At 37.4% G+C, this 27,250-nt stretch overlaps 1 protein-coding gene across 1 annotated transcript in view; it reads left to right on the forward strand.

Annotated features, from left to right (window-relative positions):
- The window catches only part of LOC115880892 (transcriptional regulator ERG homolog), a 125,578-nt gene that overhangs the window by 73,057 nt on the left and 25,271 nt on the right, over positions 1 to 27,250 (forward strand). The window contains exons 4-5 of the mRNA XM_030898220.1: positions 12,327 to 12,374; positions 23,973 to 24,162. Coding sequence (XP_030754080.1) covers positions 12,327 to 12,374; positions 23,973 to 24,162 — 238 coding nt within the window. The remainder of the gene's footprint in view (positions 1 to 12,326; positions 12,375 to 23,972; positions 24,163 to 27,250) is intronic.

Below are 27,250 nucleotides of genomic sequence, written 5' to 3' on the forward strand. Positions count from 1 at the left end.
ATCCATATTGGAAGAGAGAGAGTGCGAGACAGATGGAAAGAAAAGCATTTTGCAAACCAGACTGAGAGACGTTTTAAGGGAGGAAGGCGAGGATCCGGACACATTTTGCTTTGAGTTCGAAGGTGACCTTGACTCGTGCCTACAAAAATTAGAAGCTAAAATGACGGAAAACTCTCAAAAATTAGAAGACAGTTTGAATGACAAAATTACAGAAAATTCCCGGGAATTGCAAGACAATTTAAACGACAATTTGAATAGTAAAATAATTGACTTGGAAGTTAATTTAGAAGATAAAATCACAGAGAATTCTCAAAAATTAGAAGACAGTTTGAAAGATAAAATTATGGAAAATTCCCAGGATTTAATTAATATTTTAGAGGATAAAATCATAGAAAATTCTAAAGATCTACAAGCCAGTTTCAATGACAAAATACTTAATTTAGAAGAAAGTTTAAACAATAAGATTATAGAGAATTCTACGGAACTACAAGACAAAATAACGGAGATTGAGGAAGATGTAAATAGAAAAATCGAAATTTTAAAACAAGAAATAGAAAAGGCCAATTCACCAAAATGTCAAGAAACATCGGAGGCACCGAAACTAGTCGAAAATAAGTATATCTCAAAGTCAGTTATTAAGCCTCCACAGTTTGACGGAAAAACCGCTTGGGCCAATTATTTTTGCCAGTTTGAGGCCGCTGCGAGAGCGAACGGATGGACAATCGCTGAAAAGGCTACCGCTTTGACTGTCGACTGCGAGGAGATGCGACTGATATCCTGCAGACACTGTCACCATCGGAACAGGGAGATTATCAGCAATTGGTACGACATTTAGAAATGAGGTACGGCCAAGCTCATTTGGAACATGTCTATCATTCACAGCTAAAAAATCGCATTCAAAAGTCAAATGAGTCTCTGCAGGAGTTTGAAGCCGACGTAGCCCGCCTGGTTCGCCTTGCGTATCCTGCTACGCCCGAGAATGTTATGGAGCGGTTGGCAGTACAGACATTCTCCGATGGCTTACGTGACAGGGAGACAAGGCAAGCGCTTCTTCTAGCCCACCCAACGCGCTTGGTGGATGCTTTAGCACGTGCCCTAGAATTTGAGGCCGCGAAACAGTTCTCGGTCTCTAGTGAGAGTACGGGCGGTCAACCAATGTTCCGACAAATCCGTGGAAAGCATTGTACGGAAAGTCATGGAGGAGTACATGGGCAAGAAAGGACCGACTTGTTGCTGGAATTGCGGCCAGGCAGGACACGTAAGAAGTCACTGTCAAGAAAAAGACGTGGACTCGGTTTCGCCAAGTGTCGAATCAAAGGGACACATATGGAGCAGTACCCAACAGGTTCCAACGAAAACTGTTCAAGTCGCATCGCTACAACACAAGTTCAACAGCATTTTTGTGGCTAGTTTCGTGGATGGAGAGTTACGGACCATGCTGTTGGATACGGGTGCGACCAAAACGATCATCAGGCCGGATATCCTTAAAACATCAAAAAGGATTAAAACAACACAATGGCGACTACGTACAGCTACAGGAAGCTGCGCTCTCATCCATGGAGAGGTAGATCTTAATTTTGTTATCGGAAGCACCTGTTTTAATCATCGAGTGTTAGTAGCAGACATCGAAGATGAACTTATTCTCGGAATGGACATCGTGACCACTAGAGGTTTTGAACTAAACCTCAAACAAGAAATTTTGAAAATAAATGAAGAAGAAGTGGTTCTACATCGAAAATGTGAGGAGACGCTTCGCGTGGTAGTAGCAGAAGATGTTTCGATCCCTGAGCGCTGTGAGATATTTTTGGATGGTCGCCTGGAAGGTAAAACGAATAATGGGAGTATTATTCTGTTGGAGCCAAGGAACCATGACAGCGAAATAGGACGAGGGGTCGCTGTTGGAAAACCCCTGCTACGAGCGAAGAAGTCTGTACCGGTAAGAGTAATGAACACGAATTATCATTCTGTATCCTTGAAGAAGGGAACCCTGTTAGGGTACTGTTGTTCGGCCTCCTCAGTCATTCGAAGCGTGGAAGCCTCCAAAGTTTCGATTTCAAAAATTCCGGACAAAATGGTTAAGGAGTTAGTAAACGTTAAGGGATTATTTCCCGAAGATAGTAGAAAATTGAGAAACCTGATAATCAAGTATCAAGATGTGTTTGATAAAGGAGAAGCAGGACATAGAGGTCGTACCAATTTAGTACAACATAAAATTGACACCGGAGATGCACGACCAATCAAACAAAATCCGAGTAGACTGCCGCTCGCCAAACGTGAAGAAGCTGACAAAATCCTTCGAGAAATGAAAGAAGAGGGTGTCATCGAACCATCTAACAGCCCGTGGACATCGCCGGTAGTACTAGTAAAGAAGAAAGACGGTACCACCAGGTTCTGTGTTGATTATCGGCAACTTAATAATGTTACCAAGAAGGATAGCTATCCCCTGCCGAGGATAGACGATACTCTAGACACGCTGGCGGGGTCAACGATATTCTCTAAGTTAGATCTGAAGAGTGGATATTGGCAAGTCGACATGGCGCCGAAAGACAGAGAGAAGACAGCGTTCTCGGTGGGCTCCGGACTGTGGCAATTTACCGTCATGCCTTTTGGATTGTGCAACGCGCCAGCTACCTTTGAGAGATTAATGGAGTCTGTGTTAAAGGGACTATCCTGGACTACCTGTTTAGTGTACCTGGATGACATCATAGTGGTTGGGAAATCCTTTGACGATCATCTGAAGAATTTGGAAGAAGTTTTCAAGCGACTAGGGAGCTCTGGTTTGAAACTTAGCCCCAAGAAATGTCATCTGTGTCAAGAAAAGGTACACTACTTGGGCCATGTAGTCTCCTCCCAAGGAGTTGCGGTAGATCCACAGAAGACCAAGACAGTGGAAGAGTGGCCGATACCTAAAGATAAACATGAACTACGAAGCTTTTTGGGACTATGCACATACTATCGACGCTATGTACAGGGTTTCGCCACCATCGCAAAACCATTGACCAGACTTACCGAAGGCGAGAGGCTCTTGGGACTCAGATTCTGACGAGGCATTCCGAACATTGAAGAAGGCCCTGACTAGTGCGCCCATACTTAGCTACCCCCTTGGCAACGGAAACTTTATATTGGATACCGACGCTGGCAATGTTGGATTAGGCGCTGTTCTGTCTCAAATCCAGGATGGTCAAGAAAAAGTAATTGGTTATTTTAGTAAGACCTTGTCAAAACTGGAAAGGAACTACTGCGTGACCAGACGAGAATTACTAGCCGTAGTTAAAGCAGTGGAACACTTCTACAAGTATCTCTATGGAAGAAAGTTCTTGTTAAGAACAGACCATGCTGCTTTGAAATGGCTGTTGCAGTTTAAGAATCCTGAAGGGCAGGTAGCTAGATGGATCGAACGATTACAAGAATTTGACTTCGACACAGAACATCGAGCTGGGGCAATCCATCGAAATGCCGGCGCACTTTCCAGAAGACCTTGCGATAAGGACTGTAAGCATTGTTCCCGAGCAGAAGAGAAAGAAGCGAAACTCGTAAGAACAACTGTGGTTAATGATACTTGGCAACCCGAAGATCTTGCAAATGACCAAACCAGTGACCCAGAATTAGGTTTAGTAATTAACTAGAAAAATGCAGACCTAAGACCAACGTGGGAAGAAGTTTGCAGATATTCGCCGAACGTAAAGTCGTACTGGGCTCAGTGGAATTCCTTGGTAATAGATAACGGACTACTTCGCCGTGTGATCGAGAGACCGGAGGGACAAGAAGAGAGAAGGCAGATCGTCATTCCAAAGAAGAGGATCCCGGAAGTCTTGGAGGAAGTTCACAATGGAACCAGCGGTGGACATCTCGGTGTTACCAAGACACTTGCAAGCTGCGGGAACGGTTCTATTGGGTGAACTGCAAAGGAGATGTGAGGAAATGGTGCAAGAAATGTGACGTTTGCGCCGCCATCAATGGACCACAAAAGCGCGGTAAAGCCCCAATGCGCCAGTACAATGTAGGCAGTCCCTTCGAACGAATAGCGATCGACGTGGTTGGTCCTTTCCCAGAGTCGAACGATGTCAACAAATATATTGTGGTAGTAATGGATTACTCCGCAAATGGGTCGAGGCCTACGCGTTGCCAAATCAAGAAGCGTCCACGATTGCTGATGCCCTTGTTAAAGAATGGATCTGCAGGTTTGGTGTTCCCATGGAGCTTCATTCAGATCAGGGAAGAAACTTTGAGTCCAATCTGTTCCAAGGCGTCTGTGAAGTCCTGAACATCCGCAAGACCAGGACGACTGCTCTACATCCACAATCCGATGGGATGGTTGAACGCATGAACAGAACTATCAACCGTTATCTGGCCAAAGTAGTCTCTGACCACCAAAGAGACTGGGACAAATTTCTTCACCTGTTCCTGTTGGCCTACCGTTCATCCGTCCAAGAATCTACAGGGCAAACTCCAGCCAGCATCGTTATGGGACGGGAAGTGCGCCTACCCTGTGATCTGAAATTTGGTTGCCGACCGGGAGAAGAAGTCGCCGGAGAAGATTATGTCCACACACTACGTCAAAGGATGGACGACATTCATCAGAGAGTCCGCCTAAATATTCAAAGTGCTAGTGACCGAATGAAGGAACACTACGACATTCAAGCTGAGCATGGAGGATACCAACCAGGGAAGTTGGTGTGGCTATATAACCCGCAGAGACGTCGTGGGTTATCTCCGAAGCTACAATCCTCGTGGGAAGGGCCATACGAAGTCATGGATAGAATTAATGACGTCGTATACCGTATCAGAAAATTGCCAAAAGGAAAACCGAGGGTAGTCCATTTCAACCGTTTGAGCCCCTACCAAGGCGAAATAGAAGATCGTGCTGGGACCGTGAGAACCTGCAGCTTTGATCCCCCTGATTCGGAGATGTCCTTTGACGATTTCATGGCCCGATACAACAGCAGTGAGAAGGCTCGCTATGGTGTAACCAAAGAAGATCAACGAGACCTCTTTTCCGTGCCTCCTGATTATTCGCTCGCTCATTGTGTGGCTCGAGATTTGCGGATGTCCAGAGGAATCGCTGCGACGTTCAATGAGAAGTTTGGGCGTGTCGGAGAACTACGCCGACAGGATCCAGAGGTTGGAAGCGTCTTGAGGCTAACCGACAATGCACATGGTCAAGCAAGGCACATCTTCTACCTGGTCACCAAGGAATGGTCCCCGAGTAAGCCGACTTATCTCAATCTATGGAAGACCCTGATTGAACTGAGAGAAGCCCTGCTAAACAACAACATTGCACGATTAGCCATTCCGAAGCTGGCGTGTGGACTCGATGGTTTGAGTTGGCGTACAATCCGGAACATGATTGAAGTCTTGTTCAGATTTACGGGAATCGAGATCCTCGTTTGCTGCTACAACCCAAAGCTGAGATCGGGAGAGAAAACTGTAGACTGCTATTTCTACCAGACTTCGCAATGTACCAGGGGCCAGCTTTGCAAATACCTTCATTCACCGTATACATCTCGGGACGAGCATGTGCCTAAGAAGGGGCAGTGTTGCGAGCCGGTGTGGACTCGACCTAACCTCACAATATGGCCCGCCCTCGGATGACCTTAACATCGCACAGACACCGCAATGATTCATTCGTTCGAGAAGAATCGAGACCCACTAGAATGGACTCGTACATACGAGAACATTCGAAAACCTTCTCTATGCGCCTAACGATCTTTGGACTATTCTAGATTTCTTTTACCTGTCGGTATAAAAGCCGGCGGCAGTGGCCTAGAGAGGGCAGTTATAAATATACAGTTGACGCGCTAAAATTCAAAATAAATTCTTAGTTATAAATCGTTTGTAAATAGTTCTATAAGTCTTTTATCGTTATTATTTTTGTTAATTAGTGTTAAATAAATAGTGTTTAAATAAATTGTGACTTTCTATCCACACGGAACCGATGAAAAACGTAACAGTATGAACGACGTGAGACTAATAGGCCTAAATGATTTAGGGTTAGATCAGTTAGTTTAGCGCATTTTTGGTTTATTTTTAAAAAGTAGAAGTGATGTTTTCGCAAAAAGATCAGTCAGACCACTTTATCCTTCTAATCTCCTTATTATACCCAGTTAATTTCTCGGTGTAGAGCTGCCATTCGCCACTGTATTTGGCTCTCTTGAAGAGTCGTCGGACTTCCGATCTAAGATTGGCCAGCTTCTTGTTCCACCAGGACTTGTTGTTACTTTTTTGCATGCCCTTACTTGTGGGGCAACTAGATTCATATGCATCTAATATTGCACCACTGACTTCCCTTGCGTACTGTATATTCTAGATTCTAGATTCTAGATAGATCTTGACACTAGTTACACAAATAACTATTTTATGTTGTCAATCACGTCGCAAAAAGTTACTTTTGTGAAGTTTGAAAAAAAGATTAGAATAAAGTTATCTTTTAGTATTATTAAAATTTCTGTTCAATTGAATATCAATGTGGATTAGAAGAAATTATACATAAGCCAGCAAGCTGGGGTAGGGCGACTGCTCCACGTTACCCCACTGTGGCTATACGCCCATATTTGTATTGACATTTTTATTATATATTCTGCTTTCAACCTAATAGATAAGATCTAAAAAAAATACGAAAATTCTATCCGTTTTACTTACCGATTTGCGACTATTTCCCCCTTTTGCCAAATCAAGTTTCCTCACATTCGCCAATCAATCGATCTTCCATCGAAGGTCAACGGGCGAGGGGTCCAGCCAGCGGCCGCCGGTTCTTTTCATCAAATAAATGTTAAATCCGGCATTGTTTGCCGAACAAAATCGTGCATTACGAAAAGTAGTCCTAGACAAACAGGGCAGGATGTGCGAGCAAATAAAGAAGCAGTTTAGTCATATAGACCGAAGAGAGACGGTCGTCTTTTCGCTGCGAGGTCGTTTATTAAGAAAAAGGGCCCTCGAATTATCTGCAAAGGCGAAAATTAGCTTTCTGAGCGAAGAGGGTTGTTTTTTTCTCGGTTTCGCTAAGATGAAATAAAATAGATATTGTTAGATTCGGAATTTGTATTTCGTAAAATACACACACCGGAAAAATCTAGGCCTATCATTTTATTAAAGTTAAAAATAAATGTTTTGAATAAACAACCACATATTTGTAGGCCGATTCTTTCTACTTCGATTGAAACGAAGTAGTCACACTAGTTATTTCTAAATTTAGGATATTTGCAGAAATGTTTGTGCATTTTTTGTCAAATGTATAAAAAGCACCTAGCATCAATTGTTCGAATTTAACCTATACTGGCTATGTTTTTATGATAACTGGCCAGAATTCATTCAAATAACTCTGTTTAGTATTAAACGACATTATGGAGCGTAGACATCTTAACAGAGACGAAATGCTAAGGGCCATGAGCATGCTCGAAGCTGGAATGCGCCAAATCGACGTAGCTAGAGCATTAAATACAACGCAAAGTGTAATATCGCAATTAAGTACACGCTACCGTGAACGTGGTGATGTTGCTGAAAGGCACACAGGGCGACATCGCTCAGCAAGATCATTTTTTACAATTAACAGCACCAGAGCTTAGTTTAATTCTCCAGGAAACACATAATATAACCGTTAGTCCTGACACTGTTCGCAATAGATTAAGAGAGGTCAACTTAAGAAGCAGACGCCCCTGGAGAGCTCAACCCTTAACGAGAGGAAATCGGGAGGTACGATATTTGTGGGCTCAAGATCATGTTCAGTGGTCGAATGAACAATGGGCCAATGTTCTCTTCACGGGTGAGTCACGCTTTGGAATTCATCCGGATTCGAGAAGGCTTAGGGTATGGAGAGAACCTGGAAATCTTATTCGGTTGGATCATGTTCATGAAGTGCACCCTTATCAAGGTGGAACAGTTATGGTCTGGGGAGGAGTCCAGTTAGGCCGAAAAACCGATCTCGTTTTTCTTGAAAGGTTTCTAATAGGAATCACATATCGTGATTTAATTCTTGAGCCTGTCGTGTTACCATATGCCAATGATTTTGGGAGAAACTTCATTTTCATGCATGACAATGCACGGCCTCATACAGCCAGAGTGGTAAGTAAGTTTATCAATGCTCATCAATTAAACATCTTACCCTAGCCGGCACAATCTCCTGACCTCAACCCCATCGAGCACGTATGGGACGCGGTCCAAAGAAGAATTTTGAGAATGGGTATGCCTCGTGAAACTCGTAGGAATCTGGTTCGGGCCGTGAATGCAGCGTGGCAGGCTGTACCTCAAGAAGAGATCGACAACCTGATCAGGAGCATGGAGAGACGATGTAGGGCTGTAATGAACAGTAGAGGAGGCCATACCCTTTATTAAGTAAAAATGGTTTTATCTTTTTTTTTAATTCACAGTTTAGAATAAAAAAAAATTGTGTATTTTTCTGAATTCAATAAATATCAATATAAATTTGGAAATTTCGGTAAATTTCGCATTTTTATTTCCAATACGTCCTGTAAACTATTTGTTTATTTTAATTTTATTATATCAGAAATGCAAATAATAAAATTACTGACGATGGCTGGATAAAATTGTAATATCCCTAGACTTTTCAGGTGTGTCTATTTTCATATAAAACATATTTAAATTCCTACAAGTGGGCTTTGATTTTGACAGTTTTGATTTTTTTAATGTTAACTTATCACAATCTCTATCGACTGTCCCTCTTGCATTCTTATCCTAATATCTGTTTAATGTATTGTAATAATAATATCTCTTTAATTGGTTAAGACAGGAAGCAATGCTTCAACTTCGCCTTTTGTAATAAAGCCAGCCATACTTCAACCAAACTTATTAATAGTTCGGTGTTTATATTTTCCATTTCTACTCTTCATAGTCTTCATCAGTACATCCATGAAACAACCAAACCCACGCGTTTCTCCCAAACTACTCTAGCGAATATCCTTAATGACCATGCCACTAAAACCAATCAGAGGCTTTTCTACCGAATCACGACATACAATGCGCACTGAAAAACTAACAAACATTATGCACAGAGGAAAATCACCATTTTTTTGGCGAAGAAAATAGTAAAATATCCGTAATAAAACATGGTTAGAAGTTAGATTATAATAATTACAGTGGTACAGGTTCTCGACCGAAACGAAAATTTCGTAATAACAACGTTTATGACAGAAAATTCGTGTTTTCCAACGGCCAAATATTGTAGCTTTATTCTAATCTCGTCATTATCATACCGGTTTTATTGACGATGTTAATCTAGACCTAAAACACGCAAGAACAAAATATATGTATTTTGGAACGCCATTCGGTTGTCTAACAATGGATCTGGGCCTGTATTCTGTAACTTTGACATAAAAACGTTACGTTTTCAAAGCGGTGAGCGCAAGTATTCGATTAGCGAAACGCAAGGCAGTGGATTTTGGTATTCTCGTTGCCATGCGAGTCGTGTTCTGGATACGCGTTGAGCACATATTGGCAACATCACAATTTCTAATATAGGTAATAGTCAAAAGTTGATAACTGACGGATGTAACAATGAAAAATGTCAATGTTACCTGAATTTCATAACCTATTGTTGAGTTATGTTAAGCTATTTTTCTATGGATATGTCATTATTCTTATTATACGAGGGAAGTGTTGAAGACGCTTCTCAGCATTTTCGATGTTTTGAACAATATTTATAGCTACCAAGTCGTAAATTATCATAATTACTTATTAAGGAATTTATAGAAGAAGTAGTAATTTTCACTAAAGAGCAAGATAACGCAGAAAATCACAATTTTTTCGATTTTCACTGACAGTTCGACAAGCAAAACGATCCTTTAAGGTAACCGTTTTCAAAGCGCTCAGCGCAATCAGTAAAGACGCTAAGCGCGTCAGACGAGAATACCGAAAGCGTTAATTAAGTGCGCGCTCTGCGAAAATTAACGTCATATACGCTGAGCGTCTAAAAGCGCTTAGCGTTTTCAAAGTTACAGAATACGGGCCCTGAATGCTATAATTTCTTATTTTAGATTTTAATAGTTGTAGGTTAATGGTTCACTCCAATGACAGACTTCTGTCAATTTAATTGGAATATAATTTCAACAGACAAAAATTCTGTACTGGGTGGTGCATCGGCGTTGGAAACATAAGAAATTCCATGCAAAGTTTGAACTGTTCAGATATTGGCTCTCCTATTGATTTTACAGCGAAGCCGTAAATAGGTTTTTAAATGTCTGCATATGATGAATATACAGGGTGTCCCAGAAATAAGTACAAGTATTTTAAGGGGTGGTAGATCTAGAGGTGGGAATTCTAGTCCCTTGGGAGGAACTAGTTCCTTAGTTCTAGTTCCTCCAGAGGAATAGTTCCTTGAACTAGGTCTTTAGTTCACAATAGTTCCCGGCTAACATTGACATCCCCCTTGCTTGCTAATGTGTTTCGTTGTCAGACAGAACGATTCACAGTATGATCTGTATAATTTTTATAATGTACGGAGATATAACGAGACTTGTAATTGTGTATGTTAAAAACATATAGGTAAGTTTTATTGCAGTTAAAAAAACAAACTCAAATCAGAATTTAAAAAACTATATCACAAATCAATTGGAGCAAATATCACAAAAATTTTACGAAAAATTGCATTTTTCCTCACTTCAAGTTTTTTGTTTTTGTCTAAAAATTCAGAATATCTACTTCGTTTTATAAGATATTTCTTAATTTTAGGGACCTAAAGTGAAACATTCCCATAAAATATTTAAAAAACAAACTAAAAATCAAATCAGTATCCACGACAATTTTCTGTGGTAATAGACAAGGCCGAATCCATCGTCGTCGCCTTGTATTATATCTCGAATCTGCCGACTGAATAGATTCCCGTGATCTAGTCTTTTAATAGTTCCTCTACAGCATCAATCGCGCTGGCTGATCCATACGTAAACTAGTCTTTTATTTAGTTCCTCTAGTTCCTTTAGGTCCGGATCCGATAACATACGGCATAACTTAACGATTTTATACAGGGTGTTTCAAAACAAATGCGAAAAACTTCAGGGGGTGATTCCTTGTTCAAAATAAAGGGTAGTTTGCTTCATAAACGTTGGGTCAAAAGTCAACCATTAGGGAGATATTGCGGTACAAAGATGGCGGAAAAATAATGTTTTTATTTTTTATCTTGAAAACGAAAAGAGATAAGACTAATAAAATTTTATGGAAGCATTACTGTTATGAAAACACTTTCTGGTAATTTTTACTTTTTTAAAATGAGTGGAAGGGGTTGAAATAAACTACCCCTATCATTCTTGTTAACGAAATTTAAAGAAAAATCTTATCAAACACATGCAAAAAAATTAATTTGGATATTTTAGTTTGTTTAGAAACTTTTTTATCTCTTGTATTTTTTTTTATAAAACTCACCGATTTGAAATTAAAAAATAAAATGTAAAGCATTACATGTCAGGACAAAAAACATTTTCTGATAAAGAATCTAGTGGGCTGCTGTAATTTTTTTAGGAAAAAATCTAGTCGACCGCTGTTACTTTTTAGGATGTTTCTAATATTATTTTATTTGACATTACTCTACTGCAATACGTTATTATCTAGATGATTATTATTATCGTTATTATCACTAGATTCTTAATCTAAAAATGTTTTTTGTTCTGACATGTAATGCTTTACATTATATTTTTTAATTTCCAATCGGTGAGTTTTATCAAAAAAACACAAGAGGTAAAAAAGTTTCTAAACAAACTAAACTATCCAAATTAAAGCATTTGCATGTGTTTGATAAGATTTTTCTTTAAATTTCGTTAACAAGAATGATAGGGATAGTTTATTTCAACCCCTTCCACTCATTTTAAAAAAGTAAAAAAATTACCTGAAAGTGTGTTTTCATAACAGTAATGCTTCCATAAAATTTCATTAGTCTATCTCTTTTCGTTTTCAAGATAAAAAATAAAAACATTATTTTTCCGCCATCTTTGTACCGCGATATCTCCCTAATGGTTGACTTTTGACCCAACGTTTATAAAGCAAACTACCCTTTATTTTGAACAAGGAATCACCCCCTAAAGTTTTTCGCATTTGTTTTGAAACACCTTGATATTAGCAAAGACTAGTATAGATTTATAGTTTTGTCGTTATTAATGATCGTCGTTCTTCAGTAACAGAAGGGTAACAGGATCCTGATACGTTGTGGAGCGCTACACGATGTTACAAAAAGAGTTTACTAAAAAAAGCACAACGATTTCGTTTTCCCCCCTTATATTTTGCTATAGTTGTGTTACTGTGTTATAAACGGAATAGCATGAAAAACGCAAATTGTCAATTATTTAAAGTTATATCAGAAAATCATATTTCTTCTTTTTCCTTTTCAGATCCTTATCAAATGTTCGGGCCCACCACCAGCCGTTTAGCGAGTTCAGGTAAGCACCTTAATCGAAATTAAATTGCGTACTTTGGCTGACGAGAAATTGCCCCTATTTTAACCGAAATTACGAGCGCGAACGCTAATTTTTTCGGCGTAATTAAGGAGGAATCGAGGCCAATTTTTGCCGTATTAAACAGCCAAAAATCGAAAACGGAAAGTTTAAACGGCGCTGACCGGAAAGCTTTTTATGATTTCGAAAACGCCAAAAGGAGATTAGACAGAGGTAATTTCTTTTTCTGGTACACTTTGCGTTCATTTTTCTGAGAATTACTTTCTAACATTCGTTAAATTGTTTGGGGAACAATTTAAAATGATTTAGATAAACATATGAGGTTTTTGATTTTTTGTTTCATATACATACGAGCCCTAACAACTATATGTTGGGACAAGGTCAAATTTTGGAATTATTGCCCTGGTTTTTCAAAATGACTGAAAAATATATGTTTAATTTTTTAAATATAAACATAGCCATATATCCTAAACAACTTGACAATATTTTTATGAATTTGTAAATCAATCCATATTTACAGTAGCGGATTTTGTTCATAAAAGGACAAATTTGCTGACAACTAAATGTTGGGACAAGTATTTTTAAATAATTAATATCATCATAGGCGGCTTTGCTATAAACGTCACAAATGTCGCAAACTGTTTACTTCAGCATTGACAGCTTGTAAGTGACTCGATACTTTGAGTAGTGAGATTTACTGTAAGTAATTTTAATTTTTTTAATTTTCAATTTTGTTAATTTAATCCAAAGTAATGGTCCGTGGAAAAGCTACAAATCAAAAACTACGCGAAATTATCATTCGTCAATACAGTACGGGAAAAACAATTCGAAAATTTCTGATGATTTAAGTATTCCAAAAACCACGGTCTTTAAAATAATAAAAAAATACGGCGAATGTAGACGTTAGAGGTAAAAGTTCGGGAAGACCAAAAGTTGCATCTCAGAGAGACAAATTGTAGTAAAATTTTGCAAGTCTGCGAGAAAAAGTACTCTTCGCGAAGTAACAGTTAAATGGAATACTGTAACTGGTTTAAATATATCAAGAGAATGTTGCCGAAAATATATCCGTAAATGCGGTCTGGGGTTTTACAAGGTAAACTTTATTTTGTGTGGATAATCGATTACCTGAAGATTATTTATACAAATTCTTATTTAGACCGAAGAAAAACCGCTACTGACAGAAATTCAAAAGAAAAATCGCTAAAATTGGGCAAAATCTAAATTATCGTGGACACAAAATGATTGGAATAACGTCATATTTAGTGATGAGTCTAAATTTGATGTTTGCGTTGGAGATCATCGAAAACGAATAATACGAAATAAAGCAGAAGCCTTTCATAAAGATTGCTTGAATAGGGATGTTAAATTTCCTAAGGGGATTATGGTTTGGGGTTGCATGTCAGCAAGAGGTTTGGGCAAATTAAATTTTCTAGATGGCACTGTTAACGCCCAAAAATATCAACATATACTTGAGACCTCACTTTTGCCTAGTGCTCTAGAATTGTTTCCAAACGAAGACTATATTTTCCAACAAGGAGCATCGTGCCATTCAGCAAAATCAACTAAAAATTGGTTCGGTAATAATAATATAAAAGTTCTATCCCATCCTGCAAGTAGTCCGGACCTCAATGTTATAGAAACTGTGTGGCATAAAATGAACCAATATTTAAGAAACCACCCTCAACGAACAATTTTTGTTTTGCGGACAAAACTGCAGGAAATTTGGGATTTTCTCCTCAAATGTGCCAATCTTTGGTAAATACAATGCCATTAAGAGTTCAGGCAGTTGTTAAGGCGAAAGGTGATGTAACTCCGTATTAAACAAATTTCTTGTTGTGCTGTCCCAATATATATAGTTGTCAACAAATGTGGCTTGATTTTGGCATTATCAAAAGTGATTTGTTTGCAAAGTTATAAAAATATAGTAAAATTGTCTAGATCATATTGTAATGTTTGAATTTAGAATAATAAATAAAATAAATTGAGTCGTTTTAACAAATTACTATTGTTATTGCAAAAAAAGACCTTGTCCCAACAGATAGTTGTTAGAGCTCGTACATACATACAGCCGTTGCTCGCTGACGAGTATTCGACACACATAAAGAAGATGGTCACGCAAGGCGTTTTCTTTCATGAGCTTTTCTGTGACTGAAAAGCCCGATACGTGATGTTATCTGCCTACCGCACTCTTACCGTCTACTCTTACCGCACTATTACCGTCTACAAGATCACCGTAAAGCAGAGATTTTGGTATGCGGTTTTCTTGCATTCTGCATACGTGATCAGCCCATCTTAAGTGGGATTTTCGTATTGTATTGACTAGGAGTGGGTCCCAGGTGGGACCCTCCATTGCGGCGGCGAGGGCCTATCATATCATCTATAATCATGACTTCAATACTCTCTCAGTTAGCGTCCAATATTACATCTCTTACTAATGCCACCATTCAAATGGTTTACTTTTTCACGAAATAAATCACGATCCATTCTATTTTCCCACACGATCGAGTCAAAAGTCGTCGATCGCGTGTCCAACGAAATCAAGTCGCCACCGGTCGAAAAACAGATGACTAAAGGCCAAGCCACGTGTCACCTTACCTATATTTACGGTCGTAGAGGGGGCGCCGATCGCCCGACCGTAAAACAAAAGCCAAACGGTGTCATTAACTGCGAACGTTTTCCTCCTTTTTTAAAGCATAAATCTGGCAACCACGCCCAGAACGCCGCGGCGTTACGGGGGCCGCGTGTGATTTTGTTGACCGACCTAATGACATTTAAATGAGTGGTAATTGCTTTTTTGTTTCGTTCGTACAGGGGGCGATGGGGCGTCTAAGCAGTGAGGGTCGCAGTGTTTTATAATAGAGATTTGATTTTTTCTGTTTGATATTAAAAATGTATTGCTCAAACTGAATATTGGCAATAAGAAAATGAAGAAAAAGGTTGAAGGGGGGGGACTTTTTTTTAAACAAGTTTACTTGTAAAACATATTTATGTATAGTTATTAGAGAAATAACTATTAACATTATTAAAGACGCATCTCAAACATACCGTGTGTTGCATCGCCGCCCCGCGCCGACCTGTACATAGGAAATCATTTTTTTTTTCATTTTTCCCCATTTTATTTGACAGAAAAATGTATTTTTTAAATGACACCGTCCGGAAAACTTTTGGCGTGTTCGGATCGGCTCGGAGACAGGTCCAAACCTAGCGCGCGTTCAGTTCATTTTATTCGTTCGGACTAAAATGCTCAAATCTGGACGCACCTTAAGTTATCTACGATATTTACACAATATTGTCATAATAACAACATATATGGATAAATTAAAACAAATGCTGAATAAATTGAATGATGTGTCCCAACAAATAGGATTAAACATTAATCTACAGAAGTAATGCACCATGAAAATGACAAGCAATGTACAAATAACATCAAGAACTGGAATAGGTAGAAGGATATGTATATATGGGACAAAAGGTAGTAGGGGTAGGAAGAGAAAAACAGACACTAGAGATTCAAAGAAGAATAAGACAGTGAACATAATTTGGAAAACTTAAAAATATATTAGAAAAATAAAGACATCGCAATGCCATTAGATTGAAGGCCGCTTGATTATCGGATTAAGATGGCTATTTCTTATTTCCGATAGTTTCTATCTAAGATAAGTTGTACGCATCTTTCGATAGCGTAGATTTATGCCTGAATAATGCTGAGGTATTGGTTCGGAGTATTTAGTTTTCGGCCCTCGAATCCTGTTTCTGCTTTGGTTTAGAAACATCGTCACAACCTAAGCTTAAAGCTTGGCAAGGGCCAGGACTGGTTGCAGTAAAGGGAGAAAACATCCCAAAAGAGGTGTCTTTCATCACGGTCTTTCTGCCGAGGAGCAAAGGGAAACACATCACCTACCAGCTGAGTATTATCCAGGCTCTGAACTCCAATGTAAGGACATCGAATTGGCGAATCATCAACTCGAGGGGTCATGGTCAGGTCCTCACAATAGGAATTGACCTCAAATCCAAGGAAGCAATAGAGAAAGAGTGATATATTCTCTATTATGGATACGGGACAACACCGGTATCAGGTGTAAGGAGATATCAAGTTAAAGAGCTGGAAAAATGGAGACAGATCCTACATCCTCCAGGGAAGCCAGTCGGCAAGTGCATCGATGGCGGGAGCAAATCCGGACAAGCTGGAATAAGTTTTATTTTTTTAGTTTGGTGTCGAGAAGCACGTATTAAATTGGCACTCTCCTCAAAGCCCGGATTTGGCCGCCATCTTGGAAAAATTGGCTAAAATTCGGTTTATTTTTCATTATTTGTCAATAATTCGATTTCTATCAACTTTAGGTCAAAATATGTGGAGACCAAAATTAAAGAAGAGGAAAAACTCTATAAAAAAACGTTATGTGGTTCTTTTTCATGCGATTATCCAAAGTATCGAATTTGACGAAAACAAAACTAAAGTTTGATATAATATACGTGTTCAATATATCCGGGGTTATACCTTGAGCGGCACCCCCGAGACATAAAGCCTAAAAACTTGTTTGCTACTGGTTGGCAATAGCCTGCTGTCGCGGTCATAATGGTAGAACGCAATTTGAATTATGACCGCAATAACGGACTAAATTTTTATTGTTGAGCGACTGGTAGAAAATCAAGTTTAACCACCTTATCTCTCAGGGAGTTTTGAGGTAAAGTACCCGACGCGTTTTTTTTTTGAGTGGTCTCCCCATTTCCAATAGCCCTAATCCACATGTCGTCAACTTAGGTTTCTTTTGAGGTGGAAGGTTCGTCAGAGTTTCTTCGTTTTTTTTTATGTTGCTGGCTGTTCAATATAATCTTCCTGAATGTCTTCCACTTCTGTAGAGATATTCCAGATCTAGTTCATAAGGTGCAGAATATTCTTTTGGTTGATCTTTATCGAAAGGAAAATTGTCCTCGTACTCATCTTCGTCTAATTTTGCCACCTCCAAACTATTCGAACATGATTTGCCCTGACAAAGTACACACATTACCGAGCACACCTATAAGATGTATTACAACCTTCGGCACATTTACATGAAATCAGATTCATGGTGGGTTCATACAGCCAAATAAAATAAAATAAGAATAAAATAAAATAAGAAATAAGGAATTCTATTTGTGTGCGTTCATACAGTCAAATAAAATAAAATAAGAAATATATATTTGCTCATGCGCAGTACGATGAGACTGGATAAAAGTTAACTTTTACGATTGTTTATAGTAATTTTACTATTTATAGTATATTTATTTATTCGTTGCCTATTATATTATACATTTTACTTATGTGAAATTATAAAATAAATTAAATCCAAACTGAAAATATTTGTAGGTTAGAATTAAGCGTGCGCAAAGCCGTTTTCACATAAAATAAAACAAGAAGTTAAAAGACAAAGACTTCTTATTTTATTTGTTATTTTATTTGGCTGTATGAACGCATGTACGGTATCCCATATAACCAACTTTCTTATTTTATTTTATTTTATTCTTATTTTATTTTATTTGGCTGTATGAACCCACCATTAATAATTCTTGGGGAGCTGCATCTTGGGAATTAGCTATGGGCATCAACCTATTCTTTGAGTTTTTCTATCCCCAATCTAGAGGTATTTTTTCATTCCCATACCATAGCTGTACCTGCTTAGTGCTTAGTAACTGCCTAGAATAGAGAAAATAATAACTGCTTATAATATATTTAGCGAGTTTAAACCGACATAACTTGGAAACGGGTCATCGCACGGAAAAAGTACATAGAACGTTTTTTATAGAGTTTTTCCTCTTCTTTAATTTTGGTCTCTACATATTTTGCAATTAAAGTTGATAGAAATCGAGTTATTGACAAATAATGAAAAATAAACCGAATTTTAGCCATTTTTTCCAAGATGGCGGCCAAATCCGGGCTTTGAGGGCGGTGCAAATTTAACACGTGGTTCCTTACACTAAACTAAACAAAATAAAATTTATTCTAGCTTGTCCGGATTTGCTCCCGCCATAAGCTATTTTTAAACGGTTTTATTTAGCTCGACCCGTACGGTATTTATTTATTTGTTTGTTTATTTGGGTCGAAATTAGAAATTGAAATTTAAGTACCTTCCTGTTGTCAGATTGATCTGAAATTTGGTACACACCTTTAGTTCCGATGACAATACAATACAGTAATATCAATAACATTGTAAATCTAAGATGGCCGCCGGTACAAAATGGCGGATTTCATATTTTTCCACAACCCCCTCAATATGGGTATCAAATGAAAGGGCTACACTAGTAGAATACTGTGATTATGACAAAATTTAAAATCCAAGATGAACGTCGTTACAAAATGGCGTATTAGGTGAGGGCATGAGTAGTCGTGTCCAGAACAGTTGTGTCCAAGATTGTGTGACGTTAGAAGGACAGATAAAAAAAATAGGTGATGAATTTGTGAAAATGTTGCGGTCCAACATTGACGTTACAAAAGGATTGGTAAATGGTGCTATAGGCCACATTACAGAAATTGTTTGGCCTCAGTTCCGTCGAACCCAAATGTACGAAACAGATGTACCATCAGTTTGGATTGACTTTGGCAGAGACGGCATACACGTTATACACCCGAAAGCCATACAGTTTCCAGCAAAATTCAATTATGGTACGGCTGAAAGAAGGATGTTATCCTTAATTTTGTCATGGGCATCCACCGTCCATAAAAGGCAGGGCAGCACAGTCGACCATGCAGTAGTGTATTTGGGCTCAAAATTGTTTGAGGAAGGGCAAACATACGTGGCTCTAAGTCGAGTCAAGTCTCTGGAAGGGCTATGTATTGAGGAATTAGATTGTAATATATTATCAGGTAAAAAACCATGTAATAATGATGCACTAAATGAATTAAATAGAATGAGGAATATTCGGTAGGCATTTCCGTTAAATACTAAAAACTAGAAAATAAAAATCGGTAAAAACTTTTAAGTTAAACGGTTTTATCTTATGTGCACTGAAAACTAGAAAATAATAATAACAATTAGGTATTTTGAACTTCTAGTTCAGAAATATTTTAGTACTAGGCAGAATAGCTTTTAGGCATATTAGACTAAAATAAAAACGTGGGGCCCCTCTGAAATCCTACCGATGGCAAAGCATATCTTTATACTTTGGTAGATCATGAGCTCGGCGTTCGCTGGTGAAGCCGCCACGGCTGGTTATTGATTGTCAAAAGCTCCAGTTACGATTATAGTAAGTCGATGCAATCCACACTTAGTATAGAAGAAAGTATTACAGCAATAGTTAATGGGCCCCACGTTTTTATTTTAGTCTAATATGCCTAAAAGCTATTCTGCCTAGTACTAAAATATTTCTGAACTAGAAGTTCTAAATACCTAATTGTTATTATTATTTTCTAGTTTTCAGTGCACATAAGATAAAACCGTTTAACTTAAAAGTTTTTTTACCGACTGGCCTATAAATTATTATTGTAAAAGCTAGAAAGGGAAAGTCAGTTCCGTGCAACGGCCCCATTCGTTACCCTTCCAATAGCGATCGTGTCGGTAATGTCGTTTCTCATTTATCGGGAACACCTCATTTCTGTGAATAATACGCCGCCAATTTTCGCTAATTACACTAACAAAACAAAATGTCGGCCGCGAGCGCGATTTTTTCGGCGATACGCCGCGACCTTAGGCGGGCGTGCCGGCCGCCCCGCCATTAGAAATTCAAATTTCGTGTCGTTTCGCTTGTAAATGCGCCGCTGGCGGAAGGAAACCGACGCATGTTACGTTCCGGCGCCGGTGATTTAGACACGCCTGTTTTGCATATCCTCGACGGGCAGCGGGTGCCCTCGCATATTATTAATAACCGGTCCGTATCGAAATTATAACGGCCCAGAATAAGGAAATAGAAGTAGTGTTTTGATAATGGTAATGAAAATCGGTGAATTTAATTTTCATAGAAATACACCTTTTAAAATGATCATCCGTTAAGTTAAAAAGTAGAAAAAAGACTCAATTTAGTGTCGCACAATCATAGAAACGCCTTATCATTTTTAGATCTTATAAAAATTTAACCATATTTTCATGTTTTTCTTAGTTTTCTTTAAAACGGTATGGAAATTTGCAAAAGTATAAACGGGATTAGCCATTTTAGAATAAGCAAATTTTTTTTATGAAATAAAAATATTTATTTATCTAAATAGAGTGACCAGCGAGCCGCCAGCTCAACAAAACGCGTTTCTTTGGGAATATAATTTTGTTTTCATTCTTTGATACATTGTTATTGATAGAATTTTAATTAACGTCATATTTTTTGGTCTTTTAAAACTTTAAAGAAGCACAAAATGTATTTAGTTCAATGCTACGGAAAGGGTCATAATAGTTATCGGAAAATGTGATACTTTAACAACAGCAAAAAATATGACGTTAATCAAAAATCCATCTATCAAAGAATAAAATTGAAATTGTATTATCATAGAACGCCTTTTGATTTTTAGGAAATTCAACCAAGTTTTCATGTTTTTTTTTAAATTCATCTAAAACAGTATGGAAATTTGTGAAAGTATAAACGGGATTAACCATTTTAGAACAAGCAAAAATGTTTGTGAAGAATGCATTTTTGTCAAAATTACAACATTAAAAAAGTTTTTCTTCTTGTAAAGAAAATCCGGGGACATACTGTATATTAAGGTCCGTGCCTAGAATGTAGAATGTAGAATGTTTAGGAGGGGAGTTAGTCACCGATACCTTAAAGATCTATTGTGTGTTCCCCTTATAACGAGTTATAACTCATCATACAGTCTCAAGGCTTTAACAAAAGCCAGTATCTGAGACGGTTCCACAGAGGCTAGCTCTCCATCCTTGACATCAGCCGTACCAAAGTTCATGGTACGAATGGTCGTCGTCTCGGCGCACTCAGTGATAAGGTGTTCTGGTGTTTCCCCATTTTCAGAATCTGCATTCGCCGTTGTTTCTCAGCTTCAGCCTACTGAGGTGTTCAGTTGAGGAGACAGTGTCCTGTTAGAAACCCCGTGACAATCCGAAGATTGTTTTTACTTAAATCAAGGAAAACCTTTGATTTTTCTCGGTCGTAGGTTCTGAGGAACTTTTTCGAGTGTCTTGGACCGTTGGAGGACACCCATTCCAAGTTACGGTTGGAGTCTTCCAGATTCTTCAGTTCCGCTTTCAGTTGGTTTCCGCTTGGAAAACAGAACGGTTCTGGTCCAGTTAGTGGAGTGTTCGATCCTTTCCTAGCTAGATCATTTGCTTTTTCATTGCCTTCTATCCCTTGGTGAGCAGGCACCTAGAGTAGGAGTAATTTATTTTCTTTGTCTAATTTGTTGACCTTCTCTAGGCATTCTTTGATCAACTTCGAATTAATGGTTACTGAGTTGATCGCGTTTAGTGCTGCTTGACTATCGGATAAGATGGCCATTTCCTGTTTTCGATAGTTCCTATCTAAGATAAATTGTACGCATCTTTCGATAGCATAAATTTCTACATGAAGGATGCTGGGGTAGGTGCCCATTAATTCGGAGTATTTAGTTTTCGGCCTAAATACTCCTATTCCTGTCCCTGCTTTGGTTTTGGAAGCATCAATATACCACGTTATGGTATGGTCTTTTACATGCTGAGCAAATGTTTCTTCCTTCCAATCCTTTTTATTACTCAATACAACAGTGAGATGTTTCTCAAAGTTGTAAATTCTTGGTATGTTATCCACAGTTGAAGAAGTGGAATTTTATTTTTGATGGTGTTCCATGCCCTTTTCCTGCCAATTCTTCCGTCATGTTTCCGTCAATGACCTGATAATGGTAATCATTGTCGCATTGGAATAACTACTGACGACAATATGCAGTGGTGTTAGGTCTAGAATGACCTCCATTGCTGCTCTTGGACATGTTCTCATGGCACCTGTGATGCAGATACATGCCAGTCTCTGTACTTTGCACAGGTTTTGCCTTGCTGTACGTTGCTCTAGTTTTGTGTGCCAAGCAACTGCCCCATAGGTAATTGGGTCTTACTATCATGGTATACATCAAGCGCAAAATGTTAAGGGCGCAGCCCCCACCTATTTCCCGCCAGTCTTCTGCATATCATGAGAGCCTTTATGGCTTTGCTGGTAATGTTCTTAATATGCCTGTTCCAGAGAAGTTTACTGTCCAGGGTTATTCCCAGATATTTCATTTCTTGCGATGGCAGTATTTCCATCTAGATGGATTTTTTTCAAGTTTTTTACACTTCGCTGTCGAATGACACTACCGCGGTTTTATCTGAGTTGATGCTCAGCCCGACAGTCCTGCACCATCTCTCAGCAATGCGGAGTCCTCTTTGGAAAATATTACACAGGGTGCCTTCATGTTTCCCCCGTGTAATCATGACTAAGTCAATATCCTATGCAGTGTATTCCCGCTAGAGTTAATTCTTCTAGTAGTTCATGCACCACCAAGCTCCACAGTAAGGGGGAGGTCACTCCACCTTGTGGAGTTCCTTGCGTTGTTTTAACAACTACAGTTTTTATACGGAATCTATAGGTACCTATCTCAGCCTCTGTTATTCGTGAGAGCATTTCCCAAAACCAGCGAATTATCGTACTGTTCACCACTCTTGTTTCCAGAGATCGCTTGACCACCTTGTGAGGTATATTGTGAAACGCCCCTGCAATGTCCAAGAAGGCACAAATTGCTGTTTCTTTGCTATCCAGGCTTGCCTGTATTAGCTCGGTTAACTGGTACAGAGCAGTTTCTGTGTTTCCCCGCTGTTACTCGTCCATCCACTCGCGTTGTCTAACGTCGCTTAACTTCGGTGATCTATGGGGAACCGGTATTTCGCCGTAGCTGAGCCGTTGCCGGTTCCTCAATAAGTGATCATGTGCATGCAAACTCCCAAATATAATGTTTCTTCTTGAGGAAAACCCAATATAAATTTTAATATTAATTCTATTTATTCCGTAAACAATTCGTCATATACTTGAAATGGATACATTAAAACTTTGGCAATTTTTCTATCTGGCGTTATTTTACCGCATCCCCTGATCACTTCGTTCACTACTAATCGGAATATGTCCGTACACTTTGTTCCCCGCGACACTCCCGCGATCTGCGATATATTAAACTGTCCCCTGTGCACTTGTAATTCGTGCACTTGCAATTCGCCATTGGAATTATCAGCGCCGTATTGGGTCTTCTGATTTCACACCTCAAAAATAATATGAGCGTGCAGTATTTAAAAGCAATCAATTTTAAAGTAAACGGTTTATTAGTTTTTTAATAAAGTAAGATTCTTTAATTTGCAGCCTTAAAATGGCTATTTGATAGTCCAATAAAAGATATTTTTAGGCGTGGAATCAATTTTGTTACAAACATCTTATAGGGTGTTAGAATGTTAAGTATCTAATTATTTTTATCTCTTTGGCGCAATTCTGAAAAAGCCCTTTGTATATTCGAGAGATGTGGTAAATCCAGATCCAGTGTGGTAAAGACGGACAGCTTTTAAAAGATCTAACATGATTTATAAAAAATCTGAGATACTTACCTTGAAAAATACTTAGTATAAAATTTAGGATTAGTTCAGATTGAATAACTTTCTGATCCATCTGTTATTTTTTCAGGTTCTGGACAAATTCAACTATGGCAATTTCTGTTAGAATTGTTGAGTGATTCGGCAAACGCAGCCTGTATAACTTGGGAGGGCACAAACGGTGAATTCAAATTGACTGATCCAGACGAAGTGGCAAGACGATGGGGCGAAAGAAAGTCAAAACCCAACATGAATTACGATAAACTTAGCAGAGCGTTAAGGTAAATTTATTAGAAACCATTAAATTTCTACTTTCAGGTACACATACTTGATAATCGCTAACTTACTCAAAAATATTGCCGCTGTAATAAAATGGTGAGAATAACATTATTATTGTTAATTATAAAACATTCGCCAATGAAATTAGTAATAAGCAAGACTGGTCTTGATCTTGATATATCTTTTTGTGTAAGACCAAGTCAAAACTAACGCAAGACCAACACCCAGCATGTAAGACTCTTGCGGTCTTGAGTAGTAGTGGGAACTATCGAATGAATACTATCGAAACATTCGATAGTTGCAATTCATTCGAATAATTCGATAGCTAGTAAGAAAACATTCTTTGAAAACTATTCGAATAAAAATTATCGAATAGATGCGTCATCTGCCTTGAAATATTGTATTCTAGTAATTCGGCAGCAAAAACTATTCATTTATAAAATTCATTCATTTATGAAATTCATTTATTAGTCAGAATCGAATGTAATAAAATATTAACTGAATTTTAGTTTTTTTAGACGTAGGTTTCTTTCCGAGGAACCCGACAGCGGTCGGTGGCAATGCTATGAAAGAAGCCAGCATCTTTGATTTTTTGCCGAGTCCGATAAAGATAAGGACACATTTTTTTTTTTATTGATGTGCTAGTATTTACACAGAAAATACATTATGAAGGGCGCTGTTGCCATATATTGGTATTAGTTGATATTAGCAAGGAATATTATTGTTTGGCTTTAGTTAGTTAGGGATAGTATGTCTATATATTTTGCATTTTTTTTCTTAATATTCTGTTGTTACACTGCAATAATACTTGTTATTTTGGATGTAGGAAAATTATTTTTAATGTTTTTAAGCAAAGACTGGTTTAATAAATAATAATAACAGTAATAATTTGTTATACCTATTAACAACAAAATTTAAAATCATTTAATATGAACATTTTTTTAGGTAGTAGCAAAATATAAACAACAAATTAGATGTCAAAATTATTATTATTAGATCCTACTTAAAAATAATATAGTCTCTAATTTTTTTGTGGCAACGTTGGTTAATTAAATAATAATAATTACAGAACTAATTTGTTATATTAACAACAAATTTTAAAATCATGAAATATTAACATTTATTAATTTTCTAAGCATTGCAGTGTATGGAAGGAAAATATAAATTAAAAATTAGAAATCAAAATTATTTATATTAGGTGCTTTATATTACTATTTATATATAATATTTACTTTTACTGGCATTTACTTTAAAATATAAATGAAATATTTCTTCGCAAAAAACTAATGTAAGAGAATTAGCATAAACAAAATACAAACATCGCTAACTTTTTTTCTTTTTTTTTTTAATTGGCACGTTTAAAACTTTCAATTTAATTATCTCACCCCATAGTTTGAGTTCGATAACCATTTACTTAACCACATTACTTAAATATGATTATTAAATTCAACTAATTCATATTATTAAAACATCTAAAATACAAATATGTATTTTTAAAATTAATTGTAAGTTCATCTCATCTCTCTTAAAAATTGCGACTTCTCAAAATTTCCCATTAAAAAATAAACCATATACCATAATTAAATAATTGAAAGATCGGGCTACGGAAAATCACACAAATTTTCGGAAAAATTTTGACCACCTGCACACGGACACAATCGTCAATTAAAAAAAAATACTATTTTATTATTTTAAATATTTTAATAAACGCAAAAATAGCACAGTATTTATACGGCGAAGTTATAAAAATTTGGAAGAACTAATAATGCACTGACGCACACAAAAATCAAACGAATACAAAATGACTAAATTTCATTTATCCAAAGCATTCGATAGTCGTGGCTCAACGATAACCATTTAGTCGCACGGCGAGGTTGTCACATATGCTTTAGTATACAAATGAATGAATGATTTTATTCGAATAAAACCATTCGATAGTTAAAATCATTCATTCAGTAACCATTCGATAGTCTAATTTATTCGATAGTTCCCATCGCTAGTCTTGAGGTCTTGCATTTTTATTTTCACGGTTATTGCTTATTTAGATCACATTTTTCATAGGTAACAATTTTAGAAAATAACTAAATTTTTATTTATTTTTTCCATAGCAACTGTTAAAATTGCCTTATATCTATCAAAAATAGTAGATAAAATAGTACTTTAACCGCAAAGGTAGATTAAATAATACTTTAACAGCGAGGATAGGTTAAAAACTTTATTTCTTCTCGTACGTTTTTTAAAAAATCTTAAAATATGTAAAACAACAAAATAAAACAGACGTGTTTAAGAGTTTTTCCGAAAAACTCACCGGTTTTTAAATAAAAAATATTCTAATATTTGAGGGGTGGTTTCACCCTCTTAGAATTCGAGTTTCGAAAAATCCCTTCTTATCGAATCTCTACACCCTAAAGTCAATCCGTTTTCCAAAAATCAGCTTTTTACGTCAAGCGCTTCAAGCAGGATCGTGATTAATCAATGGCCATATTTTTCGAAACACCCTGTATACATTTCGAAAATGTCTTAAAATATGTAAAAAACAAAATAAAATATACGTGTTTAAGGTTTTTTTCGGAAACTTGACCGTTTTTTAAATCAAAAATATTGTAATATTTGAGGGGTGGTTTCACCCCCTTGGAACTGGAATTTCGAAAATTCATGCATGGTGGGCGGAAAAAGGACTCTAGGGTGGGGATCCTTGACATTACTTTTAAATATTTTTATATTATTAGAAACGTTTAAATTTGCTTAAAAAATTATTTGTAACGCTTGAAAAAAAATTGCATGTTCTATTCGGAGTAAAAATGTTTGAAAAAATGTTTTTGTGCTTTTTTTCGTTTCTATGTCAAACGTATACAGCAGTATACAGTCTTGCCACTGAAAGTGTCATTTTTACTCCTAATAAAACAATGTACTATTTTGTCGAAACATACCGAATATTGCAGTATAGTTAAGACGCTTATGTTTTTTGAGCCATTGAATTAAAATAAATATGATATAAAAAAATGATTATGCCTATAATCACTATTACGACATCTAGTCCATAAGTGACATTTGAAGAAATGTCATCAGTCAAAAGAGGATTTAAACAGT

Source organism: Sitophilus oryzae, unplaced genomic scaffold, assembly GCF_002938485.1.
Source record: "Sitophilus oryzae breed Bouriz unplaced genomic scaffold, Soryzae_2.0 scaffold_1660_pilon_pilon, whole genome shotgun sequence".
Taxonomy (NCBI): domain Eukaryota; kingdom Metazoa; phylum Arthropoda; class Insecta; order Coleoptera; family Curculionidae; genus Sitophilus; species Sitophilus oryzae.